We start from the raw sequence: 25,457 nt of genomic DNA on the forward strand, positions 1-25,457 counted from the left end.
CTTGCCTGTCGTCATATAAAGTATTTTCATGATTTTTCCACTGACTATTAGATTAGATTCCTTCTTCCATTTTGTTGAAAGTAGAGAATTGGAAGCCACCTGACTTGGAGAAGGCTTTGTCACTCAATCATTGGAGTCCTTTGCTTCAGTTTCTGAAGTGTCCACCAGAATCACTTTACCAATCCCTGTCAGCTGCAGGGACATCAGAATGCTTTTCTACCCTGAATAGTTACATCTGTCACTCTTCACTTCAGAGCAGCTTTGCAGGCTTTTGCTGGAAATGCTGAGGAAGAGTTGAGAAAAACAGCAGTATTATTAATTTCAACATACTAATATGTACACCAATGTAGTATTTTTAAAATCTTATTACATTCTTCCTATTTTCACCCAAAGCTTGGAGCTCCAGATTCAGCCCATTCAGTTTATCAAAACTATCTGCCATATACATTAATTGTCAAACTAGTCTGCGAAATCAGACTCTTTCCCTCAGGCAAAAGTTTTACTTCATTTTCATTCTAAGAATATGCCTCTGACAGCCATCTCACTCTGAGCTCCTGGAGGTTCCTAGTTAGATAGGTGAGACATGGAGCTGGTGCCCTAGGTGGAGGAAGGCACCATGGCTATTGTTTCTTGGCATCCTCTTTGCTTGGCTCTCAAAGGGGTAATGCCTGCTTTTACAGTGGTCTAGGGTTTGAAGTTACTAAATGAAGTTTTCATCATCCCTGCCGTCAGACTCCACAGTGTCTGAACCCAAGACACTCCAGCGTGAACCACCACATACTATTTATAATACGATGCTTTGTCCTTTACAGAAATGGGTATAGGCCAGGTGTGGTGGCTCATGCCTGTAATCCCAGCACTATGGGGAGGCCAAGATGGGCAGATCACTTGTGGTCAGGAGTTTGAGACCAGCCTGGGCAGCATGGTGAGACCCCATCTCTACAAAAAACTAGCTGGGCGTGGTGGCACACACCTGTAGTCCCAGCTACTTGGGTGGTTGAGGTGGGAGGATCACCTGAGCCCTGGAGTTGGAGGCTGCAGTGAGCTGTGCACCCCAGCCTGAGCAATTGAATGAGACTGTCTCAAAAATAAATAAATAATTTAAAAAAAGAAAGAAATGGTTATAGATAGGGAAAAGCGAATGGAGACACAGTGGTGGGGGAAAAAGCAAATATAGGGAAAAGCACAACCCTACCTTAATGCGTCGCTTTGAGGTGGCTTTACCCTTATCAGTGCGTCACTGGTACTTTTGTCCCCTGGGAATGTCCACTCCTCGAGGCAGTTCATTCTAGTACAGGGAGAGATGGGAGGTAGGCCTTTTTTTTACAGGGGGGAAGAAGGTTGTAAAAGAGGAGGTGGGATGGAGAGCTGGCATGACTCCTTGGCCTCAAGGGCGTTGTCCACAGATTTGTTACCAGACAGAGCATATGTGGATGTCGGCCATCTAGAATCTAGAAATAGATTCTTTCACAGTGATTTGTGCCGACATACCCCTTCGAAAGGTTTGTTTTCCCAGGGCTCTCAGTAATCCTGAAGACACTGGAGTATGGTTCCTCAAAGGTAGTGAGGAGTGGGCTCTAAAACACAAGGAAAGAGGAGGATAATTCCTCTAATTGTAACAGTGGGGCAGGGGCCAGGCTGGCTGATTGAGAGCTGAGTGCCAGGAACTTCCCTCAGTTGCATTTCATTACTGTATTTTAAAACCTAGTTGTCTGAGAAATACCATGTTTTCAGCCCCAGCAGCCATGGACGATAGTAACATAGAATTGGCCTGTCCTGGACTTGTATACTGTGCTGTGAGCCACGGTGCACATGTAGTTACAGACATTCTCAGTGAGTCCACTACCTGCCAGCTGTGGAAGTGAGCAGGCCTTCCTTGAACCGTCTCTGCCTTGGGCTAGGTACTCCCAGAGCCAGGTGTAGAAGGTGAATCTGAACTCTTAAGCTGGGGACATCGTGAAGGAAACCTTGTAAATAAGAGATGCTCTTGGGTTTCATCTCAGTCCAGTCTGCTCCCAAGCTGCTTTTTAAGTTGGACTGTGGAATTTCTGGGCAAATTCAATAATAAATAAGCAGATTTGGATCAGGTCTTAAAAGCTGTGCAACTTCAAAGAGGGAAAAAGAAGTACTGATGCAGGAGCAGATCATTCTCCTGAGAGAGACTTGTTTCATGAAAGAGAAAAAAATAAAACAGTCTGTTCTCACTTTTTAATGAGTTAAGAGAAGATATAATCCTAATAATTATTAAGTAAGAACTTGACTGGAGCAGAGGGAATAAGGTAAAGTGACAATCATATTAGACCAAATAACATCTTTGAAAGTGGTAGGCAATAGAGTTGAAACTCTGTAATCCATGAACTGGAAAGCCAGCTAGAGAAAAAATATAGCATGGCAGGATGGAATGGCCAGAGCACAGCCACGACCAGGGTGTCTCGCATGGGTAGTGATCATTCCTAAGGAAAAGGAAAAGGACAGCGCGGGTGAAGCAGCATCATCCAAAAGCTGTGTTAACAGTTCACAGAGTGGACTGCGTGGTTTGTAACGTGAAGCCTGGCATTGGATTTCTGTGTCGTGCCACAGTGCTCAATATCAGCATACGTGTAAGACACCAACATCCACACATGCTTTGACGAACAAAGACGTATACTCTGAGTATTTTATATCTAAGATGCCACTTATTTGAAAAGTTCTTATATCTGGAGTTAAAAATTTCCCCAAACAAGTATCTTTGCCAGAGACTTTATACTGCCAGTCAGAAACCAAGTGTATTTATAAAAACTAGAAATACACATCTCAAATAAGTGGAGGAAGGCTAGAATAATAAATGCTGTTGGGAAGATTAAGCAACCAGTTAGGAAAAAAAATACGACCTTAGTCTGTAATCAGTTGATGAATGAATGAGCTGAATAAATGTAATCTATGAAACATTAAATTACTAGAAGAAAATATAAGAGGATATTGATATAATCTTGGTTGGGAAAGGCCTTTTCTAAGCATGACCCCGAAGACAGAAACCCTAAAGAAAGATTAGCTGCTTAAAAATGGAAAACTAGTGTTCAGAAAGCACCAAATCAAAATGCAAACAGCAGACTAAGAAAAATTGCTTGTAGACTATTTAAAAAGCAAAGACTAAGAGATTTTCATATTGGTAATTAAAAGATGAATATCTCAGTAATAAAAGGAGAGTTTCAGAACATTGATCATTCAGTTATTAAAAGAAAAAACATAAATGACCAATAATCATATAAATTTTAGCCTCACTAGTATTCATCAGCGAATGTAAAATAAAAGAGAACTAGTATGTCTCTTCTATCAAATTGGCAAAGAAAAAAAATGTTAGGGTCCAGGTAATGCCAGTTTTAACTACTAGATGACATAAATGTTGATACAGTCTCAACTCTTAAGGAATGGAATTTTTTTTTTAATGATGACTTGTTTGAGGCTAACAACTTGCTGTTATGCATTCATTTCATATAAAAAATTTGAGGAAAATGATAGGATTTAATATTACTGGTTTGTTCCTGATGATAAATATTTTAGGGGAAATTGAATTTTAATTTTAAAATGGTGCTAATTCTGTCACATTTGAAAATTGAGAATAATTTATTTCCAGTGGCTTTTCCAAGCTCATTCATGCTGAAGTGCCCTCTGCTGGCACCAGCAGCCACTTAGTGACCCCAGGCTGGGTACTCTCTGAGGAGAGGGACTGCCCTGTGGGGTCTACAGGGCGTGCGGGGTGGGGTAAAGAGGGAGTGGGGGTACACAGCATGTGGATGGCAATGTTGGTGATGCTCAGACCCTGGGCATCCTCCTTCGTGCCTACCAGCCCGCATTTCTAGAAGGCCTGCTCTGTTCTGAAGGCTGCACCAAGCAGTCACTGAGGCAGTGATTCTGTCAGGTTCACTGCTGTGTCCCCAAGGCCTAGAACCATGCCCAGCAGAGGTTGGGTGCTCAGTAAGGGTTTGTTGGTGACTGTTAGTCTTGTGTCCTCCAATTGACATTCTCTTGGGGAGACCAGCAGTAAGCAGATAAAGAAGTCACTTAAGGAATGAGATGTGTTTGGAGGGTTGTAGGTTCCAGGAAGATGGTAGGATGCAAGGAGGCCAGGCAGATGGCCCCAGAAGGATGTCCCTTCCCTTCCCTGAGGGTGTGCTCGGCCCCCTGAGAAGACAGACAGCAGGCGGGTGACAGCATGGAGCCCATTTCTGTTCAGGCAGGGGCAGGACTTCCACCAATGTGTGTGCATTTGGTGATGGAACCGAGGAACTCTGCAGGCCTGTTTTTAAACTCCCGATTCTCTGTATTTGCCATATCCTAACAGAGTGTTTGCTTTTTGTTTCCTTTTTTTTTTAATTTAAAGGATTTTTTTGTTTTGTTTTGTGTTTTTTGATAGATGAGGGTTACTACCAGGGTGGAAAATTTCAGTTTGAAACTGAAGTTCCCGATGCGTACAACATGGTGGTGAGTAGCCTGCGTTGAGCCTGTTGTTTTACTTCTCGGGCGGGGCTGCCTGTGGCTGTGGCCCGCCACTGGCACAGGGCCCTAGCACTCCCCTCTGCGTGTGTCCATGTGTGACTGAGTACTCACTTCAGTATTTTTGTGATGAATGTCACTCATCAGCAGTATTTAGAGTGTTAGTAAAGAATTCGTTTATTCAACAAATACTTATGAGTACTATGTGCCAGGCAGCCTGCCTGTGTATTTTCTATAACTCTTATCTGTTACAGTCTGGCACTGAAGAAAAAAAGCATTTAATAAAATGACTGTAGTTTTGTTCATGATATAACACCAAAATTCCACAAGTCTATAAAATGTGTATTTTAGAATTTCAGAGAACAGTGACTTGTAGTTTAAACTATAAGTAATTTATACCTATAGTTTCATGTTAATCCCTCAAAGATCCTTTTAGGCGATAATATACCAAATACCATTACATTATGTCTTTGCTTTGATGGAACTTACAGACCAATTAGGAGAGATAAAGTGTAGAAAGTTGATAAAGTGATAAAAATGGTAAGTAGAGGACAGTAGTGGTACTGATCAATGATAGGAAACTAGTTTTTGAGAATTCAGAGAAGGGAAAGTAATCATCACTTTGGAAAGTGGTCGGGGCTAGTTAAGCTTTTAGGGGGAAATCTAACTGGAGTCACCCTGATGTGGCCCAGAACCAGGGGAGGGTGTTCTAGGTGACATGGAAACGTGGTGAACTGTGGTGACAGGTGTGGACATGAGAACTTGCAACCTGCAGAAGGCAGATAGGGCCAGGTCAACTCGAGTGAAGAATTGGAGTTGGGGAAGAATAGAGGAAAAAATGGGAAAACTCAGATGTGGGGGTTTGGTTGGGCGTTTTCGATTTGGCAGTGACAAACCACTGGAGAGTCTGAGTAATTCCACACCCCCAAGTTGGGGTATTAGAGGAGGTGTGGCTGCGCTTTAGGGACGGGTGTGATGTGTCTCAGCCCAAATTGCCAGGAGTTGGTGTACAGGCAGTTCAGCATGCTTGTCTTATTGGCGTGCACCATGGATATGTATTCCTCCTCACGTGTTCTAACTAACCCTCTTGGCCCATCCAGTAGGAAAGCACAAGCTGATGGTGCTGCCAGAGAAAAGGAAGCCTCACTCCCATCATGAGGATGTGGGCATTGGGGACACTGTGCCTGTGACTTCGCTTGTGGGAAGTGTGCTCCCACTGCCTGACGAGTGGAGTTGCCCCCAACCCCAACCACCGGGCTCCGTTCAGTGGCTGCAATACTTGTTTTAGAAGCAAACCTTCATCTATGGAAATTGACTTTTTACCGGACTACTCCATTTAAGATTCTTTTTGAAATGTAATTTATGGGGATGGGGAAGAGTTGGCAGTTCAAGAAATTTTTAAATTTGTAGACAAAGATGGGAAAATACACATTTCCAGTCTTTGTCCATCCACCACCTGCTGAGACTTTCCATCCTTCCCAAACCACACTGAGAAACCTGGCGACGGAGCACTGCACCATGGCCAGTGGGAGGTGGTTCCAGAGGCTTGGTTTCAGTACAGATGTTTAGAATTTGGGGACTCTTTGGTGGTTTCTGGAAACAAACAGGCATACAGTATTTAAAATTCTGTATTTAGATTTGCCACTAAATACTTATGACACACCATTCTGGATGTCATAGCAGGGAGTTAAGTGTAAGCTGATAAACTTTCCAGACAAGTTGTGAGGCATCAGAGAACCATTGTTTCAGGTATATCTGGCATCATCTAGGAGCAGAGCTCCTTGTTTTCACTATAGGAAGAAAGCAAACTAAGAGAAAATACCAGGGAAGGAACGGGCATGATTGAGAGCCTCTGTGTGCCAGGTGTCTTGACTCACATTATTTTATTCCATTCTTCTGATAGTTCAGTGGGTTATTTATTTATTTATTTATTTAGAGACGGAGTCTTGCTCTGTTTCCCAGGCTGGAGTGCCATGGCGTGATCTCAGCTCACTGCAACCACCAGCTCCCGGGTTCAAGCAATTCTCCTGCCCTAGCCTACTGTCACTGGGTGATCTTAACATTCATATCTTTATACATTAGGAAGTTAGGGTTCTGAAAGCTAAAGTTAAAACATTAGCTTTGCCAATGGAGACGGCTGAATTGTTGAAGTCACTTAATGTTCAGGGCTGCCCAGCTTTTAAGCGTGTGCCCTTCCTACCACACCAGGTGGTGAGAAAATGTTTGTCATACTGTCTTGTCCCATTTGTGACTTCAAGAAATAGGAAGGAAAATGGAATAAAGAATGACTTGAAAGCCACTGAGCCTTGAAGACTTGTTTCCCTTATTAGTTTGAGACTGGCACAGAGGTTGAGGTGGAGGGGTAAGGCTTAAATTTTCCTGTCCTTCTCTCAGACCTGGTATTCCCCAGCCCCCCTCTCCCCTCCCCACTACCAGTCCCTGTGGGAAAACATCATCCCCGTGCAGCCTTTCTGAAGTTCTGTGTGCTGTGTTTGACCTTTAGCTCTGTAACGATGATCTTACATTTTTCTATTTCCACTGCTGTCTCTTTTGGAAGTTTCATAAATGATGGGCTGGTCAGATTTCATCAGGAATAAAACCCCATGTTCTCAAACCCAGAAGTACTGAGAGCAGCTGGGGGCTCTGCATGAACCATGTTCCTACCCTGCTTCTGTAGGGTCCTTTCCTCTCCTTTCCCCAGCCTTTCCTTCCTGTCCCCCCTGCCTTTTTTTTTTTTTTTTTTTTTTTTTTGAGACAGAGTCTCACTCTGTTGCCCAGGCTGGCACGATTTCGGCTCACCACAACCTCTGCCTGTGGGTTCAAGTGATTGTCCTGCCTCAACCTCCTGAGTAGCTGGGATTACACACATGTACCACCACGCCCAGCTAATTTTGTATTTTTAGTAGAGACGGAGTTTTTCCATGTTGGTCAGGCTGGTATCAAACTCTCAACCTCAGGTGATCTGCCTGCCTCGGCCTCCCAAAGTGCCGGGGAGCCACTGTGCTCAGCCTTTTTTTTTTTTTTTTTTTTTTAATGAGATGGAGTTTCACTCTTGTCACCCAGGCTGGAGTGCAATGGCATGATCTCGGCTCACTGCAACCTCTGCCTCCTGGATTCAAGTGATTCTTCTGCCTCAGCCTCCCGAGTAGCTGGGATTACAGGTGCCTGCCACCATGCCCGGCTAATTTATGTAGTTTTAGTAGAGACGGGGTTTCACCATGTTGGCCGGGTTGGTCTCAAACTCCTGACCTCAGGTGATCCGCCAGCCTTGGCCTACTATAGTGCTGGGATTACAGGCATGAGCCACTGCACCCAGCCTCCTGTCCCCTTCTCTTGTTTTCTTCCTGTCTGCCTCTCATTCAGGCAAGCGTGGGGCAACTTCCTTAGGGGCCAGCATATGTCACTGGTGTCCCCAGCAGGGAGTCTCCAGGGGATCATTAGGGTGTAGTACTTGGCTGAACACAAAAGTAGTTGCATTTGCCATGTTTATAATGAATCATTGCTTACAGACTCTCCCGAGCATCTCTTTCCCACTGGGCTGTGAGCCCTAAGGGAGTGCCAGCTGTCTTGCCCACACTATTTCCAGTGTGTAGCCTGTGCCTGCCATGCTAGGCAAAAAACACAAATTGTTCAGTGGTTGCCCCTCTCTCTGCCCCCAATAAACTTAGTGTAGAAAAGAGATGAACTAATTCAGCCAGCATAGGAAAATCACATAGGCACAGGCATTCAGCATAGAGAGTGAGGGCACACTCTGAGGGCACCAGGTGGGTCACAGCAGCAGCCAGTGTGGAGCCTAGGGGTGGGCTGGGGCTTCTCAGGGTGCATCTGCTTCACTGCCATGACTGACTTGACACAATTTCTGTACTTCATAAGGACTTATCTCCTAAGAGTTACAGTTCCTGCAGTGAAGGTCTGTTATTAAGACCGTGAATGTGGAAAACCTTTAATAAAGTCGATCATTATTTTAGAATAAACTTTTAAAAGAAAAATGTCTATTTGGAATCCCCCACCCCACCCAATATCCCAGCAGCTAAAATTCAAATTTTCTTTGTGTTTTTGTCCCTTTGCCTCTGAAGTTTTAACTCCCAGCCTAAAGCCTGCCTTGTAATTTGTCAGTTTAGAAACCGTCCAAACGGATGTAGTGACATTTATTGAGCTCCTACATTGTGCCAGGCTCCGTGTCAGACACTGGAGGGCCAAGGATGGGAACTTGGTGGCCTTTTAAGAATTTCAGTCTCTGGGGAGACAGACGCTGACATGACAATGAGGAGCCCGGGTGGTGATGTGGGCAATGGCTATTCCTCAGGCTGGTGGGACGCCCAGAGGAGGAGCACGTGACATGGCCTGGGGATGTCTTGGAGGAGGAGAGAGCTTAGCCCAGACCCTAGCTGGCCTGTGGTGTCACACAGCCCTCAGGTGCGTCGTTCAGGACTGGTTGGAGGAAGCTGTGTGCTACAGCAGGAGAAAGGACTACAGCTTTTTGTTCTTGGCTCTGGTTTCCTCCTGGAAGTGAAGACACCACATCTCCTCACATGTTATTGGCCAAATCAGATAACATGACCATGGCCAGCCCAGAGGGACTAAAGAAGGCCAGGCCTGCCATGGGCCCTGGAGGAGGAGAGCCAGAGACACATGTTGAACAGCAGTGATGGCGACCACAAGTGACACCTGAACTCCCACTCTCCCTTCTTCTTCATATGAAATTATCAGACTTTGTAGGGAATTGAGACAACACGGCCATGCAAAAATAGAATAATAATAACCCGTAATCTCTCCATCCAAAGATGATCACCCTGACTCTCTAATGTCTGTTGCAGACAGTATAAATCCCACATACCAATGGGGTGATGCTACACATAGTCTGGTAACTCGGGGCTTTCCCATCATAATATGATGGACGTACACATTTATGTCAGTCAATGCACGATTGCATCATTATTAATAAGAGCACTTCCTTGTATGATGTATCATTTAAACCAGTCCTTTATCATTGGTCACTGGTTGACCAACCTTTTGTAGTATAAAGCAGACTTTCTGTAAAGGGCTAAGCAATAAATATTTTAGGCTCTGTGGACCAATAAATATTTTAGGCTCTCTATCCCATATTCTTTTTTGTTTTTTCAATAACCTTTTAGAAATGTAAAAACCAGTCTTTGACCATGTGAAAACAGTCCCAGCCTCGATTTGGTCTGTAGGCTGTGGTCTGCTGCCCCAGAATAAATAGGGCTGTGAGGTAAGTCTGGGGCATGCATCTTATGTCTGTCTGCCTCTTTCCTCTGGATCAGTTCCTAGACATGGCATTATGGGTATTGAGTAATTGATGCTCCATTTTAAGGTTCTGGATAAATCCTATTAAATTACCTTGCAGAGAGGAATGCCAGTTGGCATCCTCACCATCAATGTTTGAAAATTCCGTTTCCCTAAATACTTACCAAGGTAGATTATTTGCCTTTTTGTTGTTGTTGTTGCCATTTTGGGAGGAAATGGTATCTCATTTAATATCCGATTGTCATTTCTTTTCTTTTTCTTTCTTTTTTTTTTTTTTTTTTTGAGACAGAGTCTTGATCTGTCCCCCAGGCTGGAGTCCGGTGGCACAGTCTCAGCTCACTGTAACCTCCGCCTCCTGGGTTCAAGCAATTGCATTTTCATTTCTTAAGTCGGATGCTGAATAGTATTTCCCACTAATAAGCTGTTTATATTTTTTATGAGCTGCTATTATGTCCTTTGCCCATGTTTCCACTGGGGATATTTGTTTTTCTTCTAGATTTACTAGAGTCCTTACAAGCAAAGTATGTGAAACTTTTTTCTTAGGTTTTTTAGCTATGCTGTAAATACTTTCTTTGTTTTGCATTTGCTGTCTTTAGTCGTTGTTCTATACAAGTTTGGTTTTTTTGTTTCACTGCTTGAGTTTTGTATGTTATGATATGCTTAAAGCAGCCTTCAGACCCCAAGATGGTCATCTACATTTTCTTCTAGTCCTATAATTCTCTTTTATGTTTAATTTTAATGCATCTGGAACACTGTGTTTTTCCAAATGGGTAGCCGCAGCCCACCAAATAACCCAGTTCTCTGTTGGTTTGAAAGGCCAGATTTGTCATACATTAGGCTCCCGGCAGGGTGAGTGATGGTGGCCATGCCAAGCACTGAGGGGGAATGTGGGAGGGCTGGGCATTGCTTGTTGGTCTAGCTGTGGGCCACTGGGGTTAGGGGGAAGGGGCTACAGGCCTAATTCAGTTTGGAAAGTATGTATGTCAGAAGCCAGGCGCAGAATTTTGCCCTCTGTTCTGGAACCACAGTTAAGAGGACCGTTGACAAAAGGAGGTATCTGTGTTAACGTCAAATTATGGAAGGTGTGAAGGGGACAGGAGGAAGGGCAAATACCCCCAAGCCTTTGGGAGATGTGGTAGCACCAGGCTGCGTGGTCATGTGTGAGGGCCTCCGCAGAAGGGGTACCTGCTTGGGAGGGAGAGTGAGTTTGACAATTTTCTAGGTTCCTACAAAAACTGAGAGTTGGTGACTTGGCCTAGCACTAGCCTGCCATCATCCAGTGACCCAGAGAGGGGCACAGAGCCCTGCCCCTCATGGCAGTCTGACCTTCCCTCTGCAGCCCAAATGCCTCAGTGGAAAGGAAAGATTCAGTTCCTCCTTTCTATTAAATACATTCCCATTTATTTATAGAAAAGCACAACGTGAAATTTATTTAAACTCATTCTGAACCTAAATTCTTTGTCCTCAGACACATGGATTTACACAGTCAGTTTAATCAGTTTTTTGGAATCTACTGATTTTGTGGTATTTTGAAATTAGGAAGAATGCTCATTAGAGTGTTGAAAAAGTATTTTTGCTTTATACAAATAAATAAAAAGATGAAACTATAAAAGTTTACTGGAAAGTTAAAGAGGATATTTGGATGGTGAAGTATTTTCTAAGTATGGCATCAAAGATAAAAATTTGATTACAAAAATAACCTCCTCAGAAAACATCATAAATAAAAGTTAATAGCAGATGATACACAGGGAAAATGTTACCCATTTCACAAAGGTTTGATTCCTTTTTGAGACGACCTTTCTGATGAGATCCTGTGATTTGACACTTCTGCATGTTAACCAAGGGGACCTTGCTGTGGGAGGTCCTGGAGAAGAGGCCCTCTCCCTTACTGCAGGTTGTGGCAGGGTTGGCGGGGGGGGGTGTCACATCTTCTGAAGGACATGAGCAGTGTATCAGAAGCTAGGGTTTCTGACCAGCAGATCCTCTTCCTGGGCTTCATCCTGAGGAAACATTTCACCCAGGATGAACCCTGCATTGATAGAGCAGGGTTGGGAGAAGAGGAAGCAACCTGAGGGCCCAGAGGTAGGGAAGTGCTTATTAAACTCGGGCAGGTGTACCATGGAATGCAGGATGCCATCTGAAACGATGGCAGAAATAACTAAAACATGTAGCACAGCTTTCTTCTATAAAGAAAAGTGAGTATGCTGCATGCACACTATGTGTGTGGCCTAGAAAAGAGGCATAAACACATGTACATCAGGTGTCACATAATTTCTGGGTAGCATTTTGATGGAGTGTATATATTCTTACATAAAAAAAGTGAAAGATAGCAGAATTTATTATATATTTACACGTTTCTTTTCATTTCTGTTGTCCTTTTCTCTCTGAGTATGGATTGCCTTTGTAACAGAGAAATCTGTTTGGTTTGGTTTGGTTTTGTTTTCTGGTTTGGAGGCAGGGACTCGCTCTGTCACCCAGGCTGGAGTACAATGGTGTGATCATAGCTCACTGCAGCCTAGAACTTCTGAGCTCAAGTGATTCTCCCACCTCAGCCTCCTGAGTAGCTGGGACTACAAGCAGGAGCTACCATGCCCAGCTCTTTTTTTTTCCCTGGAGAGACAGGGTCTTGCTATATTGCCCTGGCTAATCTTAAACCCTTGGCCTCAAGCGATCCTCCCACCTCAGCCTCCCAAAACGCTGAGATTTTTTTTCTCCTGGGTATCTATCATTAATTATATTTTATTCTTTTACGTGGCCTCCCAAAGTTAGCTACCATGTGCAAACTAGAAAAATCTTAAAAGAACTTTATCCAAACATGCCAAGTCATAAATGATGTTGATATACTTTATCCCCACAAATTCATTTTCATTCTCTTTCTCTCCTTTAAATGTAAAGTGGACTAGGGCTTTCATCTAGGAAAATGTATGTGACAATAGCATCTTCAGAAAAATCCAGCAAACGGAACAGGCTGTTCTTGCAAGGAGCAGTAACTTTCAGCCATAGTAACTTGTATTGCAAAGGAATCTGGGGCTTCTGATTGGATTTGGACCCAGAGGATGCAGAACTATTCCTTAGAGTGCACTGTGGATACCTTCTGCAGTCCCAAACCCAGGGGGTATGGGAGGTGACAGAGGTCCAGTCACCAGCACTGTCAGCCGGCAGGACACATGGGGCTTGTAGAGAGGTGCTCAGAAGCCCACGGGTAGACTTTGCTGCTGAGACTAGCCCTTGTGGATGCAGCACATCAACACATGCCTCCTGGGTGAGGTGAGCCAGTATTCAGGGTTGAACATGTGTTCAGCAAGTCAAACTGCATGCTGAGTAAGCCATGAAACAAGCGTCTAAATAGGGGATGTGGTAAGGCTCTGGCCTGGAGATGTGATTTGCAGAGACTGTCGGCGTGATCTCTCTCATTCTCTCTGTGTTGCAGCCTCCCAAAGTGAAATGCCTGACCAAGATCTGGCACCCCAACATCACAGAGACAGGGGAAATATGTCTGAGGTGAGTTTCTTGTCTTTTCTTTCTTCTACATTCGTGAGTGTCATGTGCAAGCGTTGGGCTTTTAAACATGTTGTCTCCTCTGAAAAGATTTTGAGGCATGGCCAAGATTAGGAACGGCTTGAACTCAGCTGAAGTAGCTGCGGTTGCCTGCCTGCTCCCAAACCCTACCCTACCTTCTGCCTCCAGACCAGTGTCTTCTCTTGGCCCTCTGGGGTCCACAGCCCTACTAAGTTCTTAGTGCAGCCTCCTTGCCTGCCCAGGATGGACCCTTGGAGTCCCTTGCCTTGTTCCCCTCCTATTTAAATGAGAGACCACACTCCCTCCATGTGGCTGATTTTAGCTAAGATGAGAAAATATGATTAACGATAGATATGCAGGAGAAAAACTGGAGATGGCAGGCTTGAGATGACCTTGGGCACTTGTATTTAAGCTGCCCTCTCTCTACCAAAATGGTCCTGATAGATGTCAGGGCACTTAGGGCAGGCAGCCTCTCAGAGCTTCGTGTCTGCTGTGACTTGTGTCCCTGATCCCTGGCATGGGCAGAACGTCAGGCATCAGTGATTTCTCCTCCTAAGGCTACTGGAAAAGTTGTGTAGGTGGATTGGTTGGTTTTTAAAGTAAGTTTCGCATTTGGGCTTTATTTTTTCAGCACTTTGTCCCTTTCATCACTTTAAGGCAGCAAGGTTGATTGTAGGGGCTTTGATATCAGACCACCTGGACCTGAGTCCAGCTCGCCGCCCCCGCCCCCACCCCGCTGCCCGGGGCAGCTGTGGGACTTTAGGCTAGGTATTTGACCCGTATGTGCCTCACACTCAGCCAGTTTGAAAAGTAGGCACAAAGCGTTTTCTTAGCACGTTTCTCCTACTTTTGACATGAAATGCAATTAGTGGCCTAAGTCATTTCTCATGCTCAACTTCCGTATCTCTTTTCTTTCGTTCCTCTCTCCTTAGTAAACACTAATCACCTTTGAAAGGAAATGTGTAAACTGTGGCTGCTGGAAATCTTACCTCAGGATCCCTTTCTCTTTTTTTTTTTTGAGACGGAGTCTCGCTCTGTCGCCCAGGCTGGAGTGCAGTGGTGCGATCTCAGCTCACTGCAAGCTCTGCCTCCCAGGTTCACACCATTCTCCGGCCTCAGCCTCCCCAGTAGCTGGGACTACAGGCGCCCACCACTACGCTCGGCTAATTTTTGTTTTCTTTAGTAGAGACGGGGTTTCACTGTGTTAGCCAGGATGGTTTCAATCTCCTGACCTCGTGATCTGCCCACCTCAGCCTCCCAGAGTGCTGGAATTACAGGTGTGAGCCACCGCGCCGGGCCGGATGCCTTTCTCTTCATAACTACAGTTGGTGCCCATTTGCCCATTTCATTTTTGTATATACTGCTCCCTTTCTTCAATATCAGCCTCATTTTTCACAGATGGTTAAAAATACATTTTACCAGACATACCTTTTTTAAAAAGCATCTTCCCTTTGAAGTATCTGTCCTTTACGTATTGAAACATTAAAATTCCACTATCTTTGGTTGCAGGTTATAAATGTGTTTGGCCCAGGCCCCCACTGCCCCGCTTCCTCCTGTGCTTGTGAGGACACCTGGCTCACTTTCTGGAGGGCCATACTCTACTTCCCTGTCTTGCCCTGCCTCAGTCAGAAATGGGTCCAGAATAGGAAGCTCTCTTGTCCCTTTTGCCGTCTTCTGGGAAATCAGATGATTAGCAAAGCCTTATAAGGATGAACAGATGGTATCCTGATATAAAAGCCAGACATCTTAAGGAAAAAGATTGTCAGATTTGACCACGTAAAAATTAAAAACACAAAATAGAAGGAGAAATGATCAACTGGATTAACATCCTTGGTATGTAAATAGTCCTTACTATTCATTATAAAAAAGATGGATACTTCTCTGGAAAAATGTGGCATTGGCTACAAATAGGTGATTCATAAAAGGAGAAATAGAGGTGGGCAGTAAATATCTGAGGAGATGTTCACTCTCATCAGTAACCAGAGAAAGGTGCAGAAAACCATGAAGTGGCTTACCACTTACCAGATTGGCAGGCACAAAGGTAGATACTTGGTGGTGGTAGGGGAGTGTGTGACAGAGAGCGAGCAGGCTCTCTTGTTGGAGGGTGTGTATATTTGCACACCTTTCATTGGTCCTTCAGCCATGTAGACTACCTGTAACTCGTATGTACCCTTGGGCTTGTCAGCTGCACTTCCAGGGATTTAATCTAAGGAAATAATGTGCCAGATTGATGTACAGGGACCACCTTGTTAGTGAAAAGCAGACAGTGTCCAGTGGCAGCTTTATGGTGTGTCCCGAATAAAGGGAAGGAAAAGCCCAACTGCACCCCTGGTTTGTGGTGACGCTGACAGCAGCTCATCAGCCCTTCCCACAGCAGGACTGATGTGTGCCTGGGGCTCCACGGGCCTTTCAGTGCTGGCACACAGGAGCACCTTCCTCTTTTAGAGAGATTTGCCCTGGCTCCACCTTGTTGTCCCAGCAGGGACCCTTCCCCTGCTCTGGCACAAGGTCAGAGGCTCCATGTCTGTGGGATTGGAGGGCCTAGGTCAAGAGCTCAGTCAAAGCTTCTCCTAGAGCCCAAGCTTCTATTACAGTTCGTGGGGTGTCCTTTGTCTCCTTGCTTAATGACGTCTCTGATAGCCGAGTGTCTCTGTCTCCTGAGCTGTTGCTGGGACTATCCTCTGTGAGGCCAGGCGAGAACTTCCTCAGTGACTGGAGGCACTGCACCCCTGATGGGCCTCACTGCTGCCCAGACCAGTGGCCACCACATGCTGGGGCCGGCCTTGCCTCCCCATTACCTGCCCCGGCCTCTGGCTGTGCTATTGACAGCAAAGCTCAGGGTGAGCTTCCTTCTCCTTCATTCAGCTAATGTTGATTGAGCTTAGGCACTGGCAGAGGAATTAGCATTCCCTGCTTTTATGGATGAAACAGGCGTTCAACAAATAAATGACAAATATATAACTGAAGGTTGCATTAAGATCTATATAAGAAAATGATTAGCTAGATCAGAAATAATTCCTCCATTCAACAAAATATAGCCACTAGGATTTGACTTCATTCCCAAAAAAGTTATTCAGAAGTTGACGATTCAGATCCACAAGTCACCAATACCTCTATAGGGTAGAAAGACGTCCACCCAGTTGGTAGGGTACATGATTTGAGTTTTCCTTTTTTCTTTTTAAGGCTAAAAGTAAATTTTAATGGTCAATTTAAGGTTAGTTATCTGTTTTTTTAAACTGCTGATTCAAACTCTACATATTTTTCGCCTGATCTAAATTGACTTTTGTGAATTTAAACATGCTCTAATTCAAAAAAGTTAATCAGAGGTAACAATTATGGATAAAGCCTGATATTTTATTTACAGATCAAAGCCACAGCACAATAATTCAACAAATACAAAAGTAATTGTATCTCCATAAGGAAGCTTGGCAATAAATTATACTTTTTCAAAGTATGGAATGATCATTTAATCCTTTTAAAATTATTTAAATTTTTTTTTTACTTTTTAAGATTATTGGGAAATTGCTAATCTTCTCTGTATCATCCCAATTTGAGCATGTGTGCTGCGGAAGTGAGCACTGGAATGATCATTTCCATGAGAGTATATGGTGTGCCTTTACAGCTGATAGACAGTAACGACCAGGACTCTCAGGTACCAGCTTCAGAAATGGGGCCTCACCGGACCTCTGATCCTGGTGTGCCTTCCCTGAGCATGGGCCCCCCACCTAAGGAGTGATTGATATTCAGAATTTTGCATTAATCTTTTATCCTCAAGCTTTTTCTTTTGAACTTAAAAAAAAAAAAAAAACCCAGTTACGGCCGGGCGTTGTGGCTCACGCCTGTAATCCCAGCACTTTGGGAGGCCGAGGCAGGTGGGATCACGAGGTCAGGAGATTGAGACCATCCTGGTTAACACGGTGAAACCCCATCTCTACTAAAAATTCGAAAAACAAAATTAGCCGGGCATAGATGGTGCATGCCTGTAGTCCCAGCTACTCGGGAGGCTGAGGCAGGAGAATGGCGTAAAACTGGGGAGGTGGAGCTTACAGTGAGCCAAGAACGTGCCACTGCACTCCAGCCTGGGAGACAGAGAGAGACTCCGTCTCAAAAAAAAAAAAAAAAACCCAGTTATTAAAATGTCATATGCTGGGAGCTCCCATTGTTGTTAACCTGCATCAGCAGTGTTTCAGAATGTTGGTGCCCGCGAGCTGCCTGGGTTGGAAGAACATTGTTCATGAGGCGTGTGCCTTTGGGCATGTCTTCTCTGTGCCTTCATTTCCTCCTGTATAAGACAGGGAAACAGTGATGCTCTCTTCACGGGTGGTTATAGGCATTAAGTGAATTTAATGGCACAGCACCTAGGATTGTGCCTGACATACACATAATAAGCTCTAAGCTTCAGTTACTCCTTTGTCATCTTGTCATTTTGTTGCCATTGTCATTTTCTTTCTTTTTTTTTTTTTTTTTTTTTTTTTTTGAGACAGGGCCTCACACAATTCCCAGGCTGGAGTACAGGGGCGCCATCACAGCTCACTGCAGCCTCGAACTCCTGGACTCAAGCAGTCCTCCGCCTTTGGGAGTACAGGCGTGCACCACTATGCCTGGCTAATTTTTAATTTTTAGTAGAGACAGGGTATCACTGTGTTGCCCAGGCTGGTCTCAAACTCCTGGATCCAAGCTGTCTTCCCACCTTGCCTCAGCCTCCCAGAATGCTGGGATTACAGGCGTGAGCCACCATACCCAGCCACCATTGTCATTTTCTGAATATTAAATTGACAAATGTTCTTTGTGTGTTGTTTTAAACATGCTTTTCCTCAGCCTAAAACTTCCATGTCAAGTATTACAACAAACAGATAAACATAACACAAGACTTTATAATTGAATATGTATGTAACCTTGGAGGTAGAAATGCCTTCCTCAGCAAGAGAAAACTGAGAAGCCACAGAGGAAAAGATGGGTTTAATAAAAAGTAGAGCTCCTGCATGGCATAAATAAAGACAAAACACACACCGAGAGGACTGGTTGGCAGCCTGCAGGGTACCTGTGGCTGCTCCTTACTAACCACTGTGTGTTTATCTTTTTCAGTTTACTGAGAGAACATTCAATTGATGGCACTGGCTGGGCTCCCACAAGAACATTAAAGGTAGAGTCTGTGCCTTGATCTTGATCATAAGTTGTCCCTGTGGTCCTCTCCCTGCAGTAGCCAGCCTCCTGAGAAAGCAGCACATGTCCTTGCCTGTCACATCCACACCAGTGGCCGGACACACCCTGCCTCCTCTTCTCCCTGCTGCCTAGGCTACTTAGCCAGTCACTGACCTCAGTCAGTTTGGGCCAGATGAGCATCCTTGTTGGCTTTGCCAGGCACCATTCTAGAACCAGAGATAGGAGCCCAAACTGCAGGCTTCACAGCCAAACCACCCGCCACATAGGAAACCTCATGGCCACCATTCATTCAACAGGGATGTCTTGAGCTCTTCTGGCCACTAGGTGTTGGAGAAGGAGCAGCAAATTGATGTGTAAACCACTCCCTATGGCCAGAGAAGACTGTCAGGTGTTGGGTACCTAACATCAGGCAGGTACCCTAGGGGAAGAGCACAGGAAGGGGCTTTTGGCCCTGGCCCTGCATCAGGGAGCACTGCAGACTGCATGCAGTCCTGACCCAGCTCCTCTGAGCTGTAGTCTCTGCCACCATGGGCAGCCCACCCAGCCTTTTTTTAGCCTCTCCCCACGCTCTAGAAATGTCCTGCCCTCTCAGAACTTTCCCTCTGCAGGTCGTGCCTCTACCTGGAAGGTGGCCCTCTCCTCCAGCCCTCTCCCTGGCAGACTCCTGCTCCCCTGGGGCTCAGATGGCTGTCATTGCCTCTGGAGCCTCTCCTCCCAGGGTGGGTGCTCTGGGGAACACGTCTCGTGAACAGTGCTGGCCTGCTGACCTGCCCATCTGTACATCCCCCTTCCTCAGGCTGAGGGCTCACCTTCATCCACACTCCAACCCTAGGCCTGGCTCACGTCGGAAGGTCAGGGATGGGTGGGTGGATGGATTGATGGACTAGAGAAAACAGAGAAGGGCAAATAAAATTACCAACTAGCAAAAAGTAGGGGAGGAGCATGAGAACAGGCCTAAAAAGGATGAAACTCTTGAGTTGATGAAGAGGAAAATGGAGAATGAATTTGTGATTCACAGATGGCAGGTCAGTACAGATAGAACAACTCTGGCTTTCAGTTTTATTTAATGAAAATCTCTGATCCTTGAATTGTGAATCTTCTATGATTCTTTAAATAACTAATGCAAAATCATTAAGAAAACTTAATAGGATGAGGGGTAATTAACTTATCTACAACCACAAGAGGCAGTAGATGTAAAAACAACAGACTTTATTTTGAAGGTGACTTTTTAGAAGTCAGAACCATATTTGGTGGTAACAAGTAAGAGGTGATTTAAGGTGGAGCCCCTGTGCAGACACTGGCCTGCGGGCCCTGTCGTGCAGGAGTGGGCTTGTCAGGTCTGACTGGGAGGGTGGCTGATGCTGTCTTTGATTTTATATTCACTACCTGAGACTGCTCATCTCTTTGAATTTTCCAGAGTTTGTTGTTACACTTGAAGAGAAGTTATTTTAATTTTCTATCTTGAGAAAAACAAACCATGCTAAAGACAGGTTTTGATACAGTACAAAGCATATTTCTTGATCATGGGTTTAAAAGACTAGGTGCACTTTGGCTTAAAACTTGTTTTCTGTTTTCTTTTTTATTTCAGGATGTCGTTTGGGGATTAAACTCTTTGTTTACTGTAAGTACAGTGATCAAAATCCCAAGTTATTCTCAGTTTCCTTGTTGCTGGTTTTAGACATTGCGTTAAGGTTAACACAAAACCATGTTAAAAAATGAAACATGGACTGGGCACAGTGGCTCACGCCTGTAATCCTAGCACTTTGGGCAGATCCCCACTTGAGTCCAGGAGGCCCAAACCCCATCTCTACAAAAAATAGAAAAATTAGTTGGGCATAGTGGCACACGTCTGTAGTCCCAGCTGCTTGGAAGGCTGAGTTGGGAGAATTGCTTGAGCCCAGGAGGCAGAGGTTGCAGTGAGCTGAGATTGCACCACTGTACTCCAGCCTGGGTGACAGAGACTCTGCCTCAAAAAACAGATACACACAAAACCCCCCCAAAAAACATGCTGGCTGGGCATGGTGGCTCACACCTGTAATCCTAGCACATTGGGAGACTGAGGCAGGTGGATCACTTGAGCCCATGAATTCAAGACCAGCCTGGGCAACATAGCAAGACCTGTCTCTAAAAAAAAATAATAAATTAAAAAATAGCCCACCATGCAAATAGTTACATAGTTACCCCTTTTTTCTGTTGCTCTTTTATGAGTCAGAAGTAGAACAGTGAGGTGGGGAATGAGGGGACTTTGGAGTGACATGTGGGGAGGTTGTCTGGGGCAGGGGCCACAGCAGTCTCACTTCTGCCCTGCTGAGGTGGCTGACCCTGGTTTCTAGGGGATGAGGCTGGTTCCACTTGCCTTAGCCCCTTCCAGCAGGGTGGCTGTTACCCTGGGTTCACTTGGCCCAGTCCACGTCTGTGCCTGTGGCTACACTAGCCAGCCCAGGGAGTGGCCCTGTCACCTCCCAAGTGTCCTGGTTGGGGTGGATGATTTTGTGGTTACCCAGCCTTGAGGGCTTTTCACGAGTCCAGAACCTCAGAGTTGTTGTCTTTTTGTCAGTGATGAGCTGCTGAAGTTTGCTGTTCTCAGGAAATAGCATTTCTCAGACAATGGCCTTAGGGCAGGAAGGGGCTAAATGGACTCAGCCAAAAGCTGTTGGTTGGATTTGTTTATACAATATTATACGTTCCTTTGAATTTTTACTTTTCGATTCATAAAGGCGCTTTTAAAGAAATAAGCTTCAGAGATCTGTTTGTGAAAAAATAGTTTTTGCTACTTTTATAAAACCTAAGGTGCCTCTATGATCTTGGATAGTCCACCCAGGCCAGCGGGCTGTTTTACGAGCATCCTCCTGGCCGAGTGTCATGTGGGTCACTGGCTGTTGCCTACAGCAGAGGCACCTGCAGGACTCAGTTAAACTAGGGACGGGTCTGTTCTTACTTGTCCTGTCATCTGAGGGCACAGTGTTCTTATCTTCAGCAAAAGCAGAGCCTAAACTGAGCAAAAGCAGCAAAAGCAGAGCAAACTAAACTGAGTCCCTGCCCACCTTTTGTCTTTCTGTCAGATGTTAGCTGGTGAATGTCTATCACACAAGCAGAGAAACCAAGTACTTCCAGTGATTTCAGGATCTCCCTGAATCTCCATGGGAGGTCATACCTGATGGAGACCTGGGCTTGACAGTTTCTGCTGGTCTCAGCCACTTTGTTCTGCTTCTGTCTTTGGCTTTTTTATTGAAGTGAATGAAGTTTTATTTCTGGAGCCTAATTTGAAATCTGTCTGGCAGTTGTGCTCCATTGTAATATTGAGCGTTGGCATCTCCAGATTTGATTGAGAGAGCCAAAGGTGTGAACTCAGGCCCTTCTAGGGGCCCATATGCCGTCATTATCATCAGCCACCATGATGATTTTTTTCTAGAGCCCACCATGTCTGTCCCAGGTTACTTGGCTCTGAATAGGTTTTGACTGGTGACTTGCTGCAGGGGAATTAATGGGAGGAAAGAAACACTGGCTCCTTGGAATTAAAAAAAAAATTGTTGGCTGGGCGCAGTGACTCACGCCTGTAATCCTAGCACTTTAGGAGGCGCTGAGACCAGCAGATCACCTGAGGTCAGAAATTGGAGACCAGCCTGGACAATATGGTGAAACCTCATCTCTACTAAAAAAAAAAAAAAAAAAAAAAAAAATTAGCCAGGCGTGGTGTCGGGCGCCTGTAATCCCAGCTACTTGGTGGGCTGAGGCAGGAGAATCGCTTGAATCCAGGAGGTGGAGGTTGCAGTGAGCTGAGATCACGCCATTGCACTCCAGCCTGGGCAACAAGAGCGAAATTCCGTCTCAAAAAAAAAAATTTTTTTTTTTTTAAAGAAATCTGCTGCAGCCACACTAGCTCCCCATCTCTCAGTGCTCTAAGTAAATTCTAAAAGAGCCAATCAAACTTGCTAATTAAGTCTGTAATGGTTATTCTGATCAACTCATTTATCTTAGGTCTAACATACAGTAAAGAAGATAAGAAATTCTGTGTGTCTGATAACAGTCTTTATCTAATACGTACTTTACATTTTTGCCTTTTTCTAGGACTTGGAATCTAATTTTCCAACTGTGAATGGCTATAGAGATTTACAGTTTTTCTTTGCTATTTTGTAACATTTTAATGGTCACAGCCATATTAATCTCCAGGAACATAGTCCCCAAAGTTAACATCATTCCTGAAGAGAAATATGGTTGTCTTGACAATGATCCATCCTACAGCCTGCGTTGGAAAGCCATGACTCATCATAAGGACAAATTGAGGCCCCCTGATTTTTTCTTTTTTTTTTTTCGTTTTTGAGCCCGAGTCTTGCTCTGTCACCCAGGCTGGAGTGCAGTGGCGCCATCTTGGCTAACTGCAACCTCCGCCTCTGGGTTCAAGCGATTTTCCTGCCTCAGCCTCCCGAGTAGCTGGGATTATAGGCATGCGCCACCATGCCTGGCTAATTTTCGTATTTTTGGTAGAGACGGGGTTTCACCGTGTTGGCCAAGCTGGTCTCGAACTTCTGACCTCTGGTGATCTGCCCGTCTCAGTCTCCCAAAGTGCTGGGATTACAGGCGTGAGCCACCGCGCCCAGCCAGGCAAGCCCCCTGATTCTCAACAAGAGGGGTTAGCCGTGTGAAGATAAGATGCGGCTTTGGTCCAAAGTCCAGAGTGCTTCTTGGGGCTGAGGGGCGTAGCCATTGCAGTGCTTTTCTAGGGGAGAATGGGTCTGGCTCCCTCTCCTGAGTTGGGGGACATGAGCCTAGCAACACTGCTGTGCAGTTTGCTCGGGTTCTAGACATCGTCCCTATTGGCTGTGCATGGGAGGCTTGGTGAAGCAGAGAAAGGAAAGTCCAGGAAAGGGGCTCAAAAAGTCAAAACTGTTAATCACAAAACAAAAGAAAAAGTTAATTTTTATGGAAAAGAAGGGGATTTTTATTTGGAAATGCTTAATAATAGTGGTTTTCACTCTCTAGTTATCACAAATAGCATTAGAAATGAATGCGATTGCAATTTACTCCATCTTCACCAAACTTTGTAGAACTGCATGTCAACATATCTCTGACTTCTTTCAGTCAGTTGTCAGTCACCATTTTGAAAAAAATACCCACATGTTCGATACTTTGATATCACAAGCACTTGAGTTCTTAGTGGGATTCTCAGCTCTCCAGTTTGGTCTACCATTTGCTAATTAGACTTCTCTTACTGTGCCATAAAATGAAGACTTTAACAGCAGAAAAGCAATTCTTCCAATGTTTACTTTAAGTTTCTCTCTTTTTAAGGATCTTTTGAATTTTGATGATCCACTGAATATTGAAGCTGCAGAACATCATTTGCGGGACAAGGTGAGCCAGTAACAGGCTTATTCTAGGTTGATGTACTTGTCACGAAGACGATTACTACTGTCTCTTGACTGGATAAATGAGAAATTTATCCACCAAGAGAGTGGTGGGATTCAAGGCTGGAATTCAAAGCAATTTGCAAACAATATGGTATAGTAAATGTGTGTAACCTGAGGAAAATGCTTTACCCAAGGTTAGAGAGAATTGGTGTGTGTTTGTTTTTTTGTTTTTTGTTTTGTTTTATTGTGTTTTTTGAGACAAGATTTCACTCTGTCACCCAGGCTGGAATGCAGTGTTGCAGTAGTGGCTCACTGCAGCCTCCACCTTCTGGGCTCAAGTGATCCTCCCTCTTCAGCCTCCCGAGTAGCTGGGACTACAGGTGCATGACACCACATTCAGCTAATTTTTTTACTTTTATTTTTTGTAGAGATGGGGTCTTGCTTTGTTGCCCAGGCTGGTCTTGAACAGTTGGCCTCAAGCAATCCTCCTGCCTTGCCCTCCCAAAGTGCTAGGATTACCGGCATGAGCCACGGCACCCAGCCGAGAAGTGATTTTTATTTGATGTGATTTCCTAGTGGAATTTAGTATGAGTAATTTAAAACAGGTATAGCACTAGCATGGTGGCGTTGTGATTACACCTGTAATCCCAGCCTTTGGGAGGCCACGGTGGGCAGATTGCTTGAGCTCAGGAGTTTGAGACCAGCCTGGGCAACATGGCAAAACTCTGTCTTTACAAAAATTAGCCAGGCATGGTGGCACACGCCTGTGGTCCCAGCTACTCAGGAGGCTAAGGTGGGAGGATTGCTTGTGCCTGGGAAGTTGAGTGAGCCAAGACTGTGCCACTGCACTCCAGCCTGTGTGACAGAGTGAGACCCTATCTTTAAATACATTAATAAATAAATAGTAGGAACAGAGAAGGAGAAGGGACGGTGTCACACCCACTAGCACCCTCCTGACCCCCAGCGGCCCACCTTACCCTTCCACACCTTTTGCTGAGCTCATACACATTCATACACACTTGACTTTGATTTTTACCCAAAAATAATGAGATCCTATTCATTACTGTTTTTAATTTTTATTTATTTTTTTAATTTTTAGGGCAGCACCCTGAGCTTGTAAAGGTTCAGAGAGCTCACCCTATTCATTATTTTTAATCTTCAATTCCACTTCTAAAAAGTTTTTTCCTCTAATGCAGTGCATAAATGATCAGTCATTCATTTCAGGAGCCACACTGAGGTCTTCCAGTAAGACACCTGTTTAAGGAAGACCGTTTACCTAGAAACAATATATTAAAACTCACTGGGAAGAAAAAAGTATAACAAAACCCAAGCTGAAAGAATTATAGTTGCTGAATGTCACCTTCCACTGTGTTTGAGTAGCAAGACAGCAGTGGTTTTAACTGTCTGATAAAAGAAAGCATACAAGCCTTGAGGAGGGGAAGTGCTGTCAGGAAAGGGGGTCTGAAATGACTTTACCATTGGCCCAGTGCAAAGCACATGAAGCAGGAGCCTGCAGAGGCAGGCCATGTGTGGCTGGCGTCGAGGTAGCTCAGCTTAGGCCAGGGGCTCTGGCTGGATTTGGTGGTAGAACCTCACATTCCGTTTTCTGAACCAGATTCCCTATGGCAGCCTTGCCATTGTGGCAGTCGGTCAGCCACCACTGTTCACTTGGCTGAAGTTGCTTTTTTT

General features: G+C 44.8%; 1 protein-coding gene, 1 long non-coding RNA gene and 1 other non-coding gene across 7 annotated transcripts in view; 2 read left to right on the forward strand and 1 right to left on the reverse strand.

Annotated features, from left to right (window-relative positions):
• UBE2F (ubiquitin conjugating enzyme E2 F (putative)) overlaps nucleotides 1-25,457 on the forward strand; it is a 75,154-nt gene that overhangs the window by 44,726 nt on the left and 4,971 nt on the right. For all 5 annotated transcript variants that reach the window (XM_024243630.3, XM_063713191.1, XM_024243632.3 and 2 more), the window contains 5 exons: nucleotides 4,394-4,461; nucleotides 13,172-13,242; nucleotides 18,346-18,403; nucleotides 20,012-20,044; nucleotides 23,710-23,772. In XM_024243630.3, the coding sequence (XP_024099398.1) occupies nucleotides 4,394-4,461; nucleotides 13,172-13,242; nucleotides 18,346-18,403; nucleotides 20,012-20,044; nucleotides 23,710-23,772 (293 nt within the window). The remainder of the gene's footprint in view (nucleotides 1-4,393; nucleotides 4,462-13,171; nucleotides 13,243-18,345; nucleotides 18,404-20,011; nucleotides 20,045-23,709; nucleotides 23,773-25,457) is intronic.
• LOC129058188 (uncharacterized) lies at nucleotides 13,249-17,397 on the forward strand. The gene is made up of 2 exons (XR_008523142.1): nucleotides 13,249-14,537; nucleotides 14,770-17,397. It is a non-coding gene; the product is annotated as an uncharacterized LOC129058188 (long non-coding RNA).
• LOC112132445 (U6 spliceosomal RNA) lies at nucleotides 16,738-16,839 on the reverse strand. The gene has a single exon (XR_002914215.1). It is a non-coding gene; the product is annotated as a U6 spliceosomal RNA (small nuclear RNA).

Source organism: Pongo abelii, chromosome 11, assembly GCF_028885655.2.
Source record: "Pongo abelii isolate AG06213 chromosome 11, NHGRI_mPonAbe1-v2.0_pri, whole genome shotgun sequence".
In the NCBI taxonomy this organism is placed as follows: domain Eukaryota; kingdom Metazoa; phylum Chordata; class Mammalia; order Primates; family Hominidae; genus Pongo; species Pongo abelii.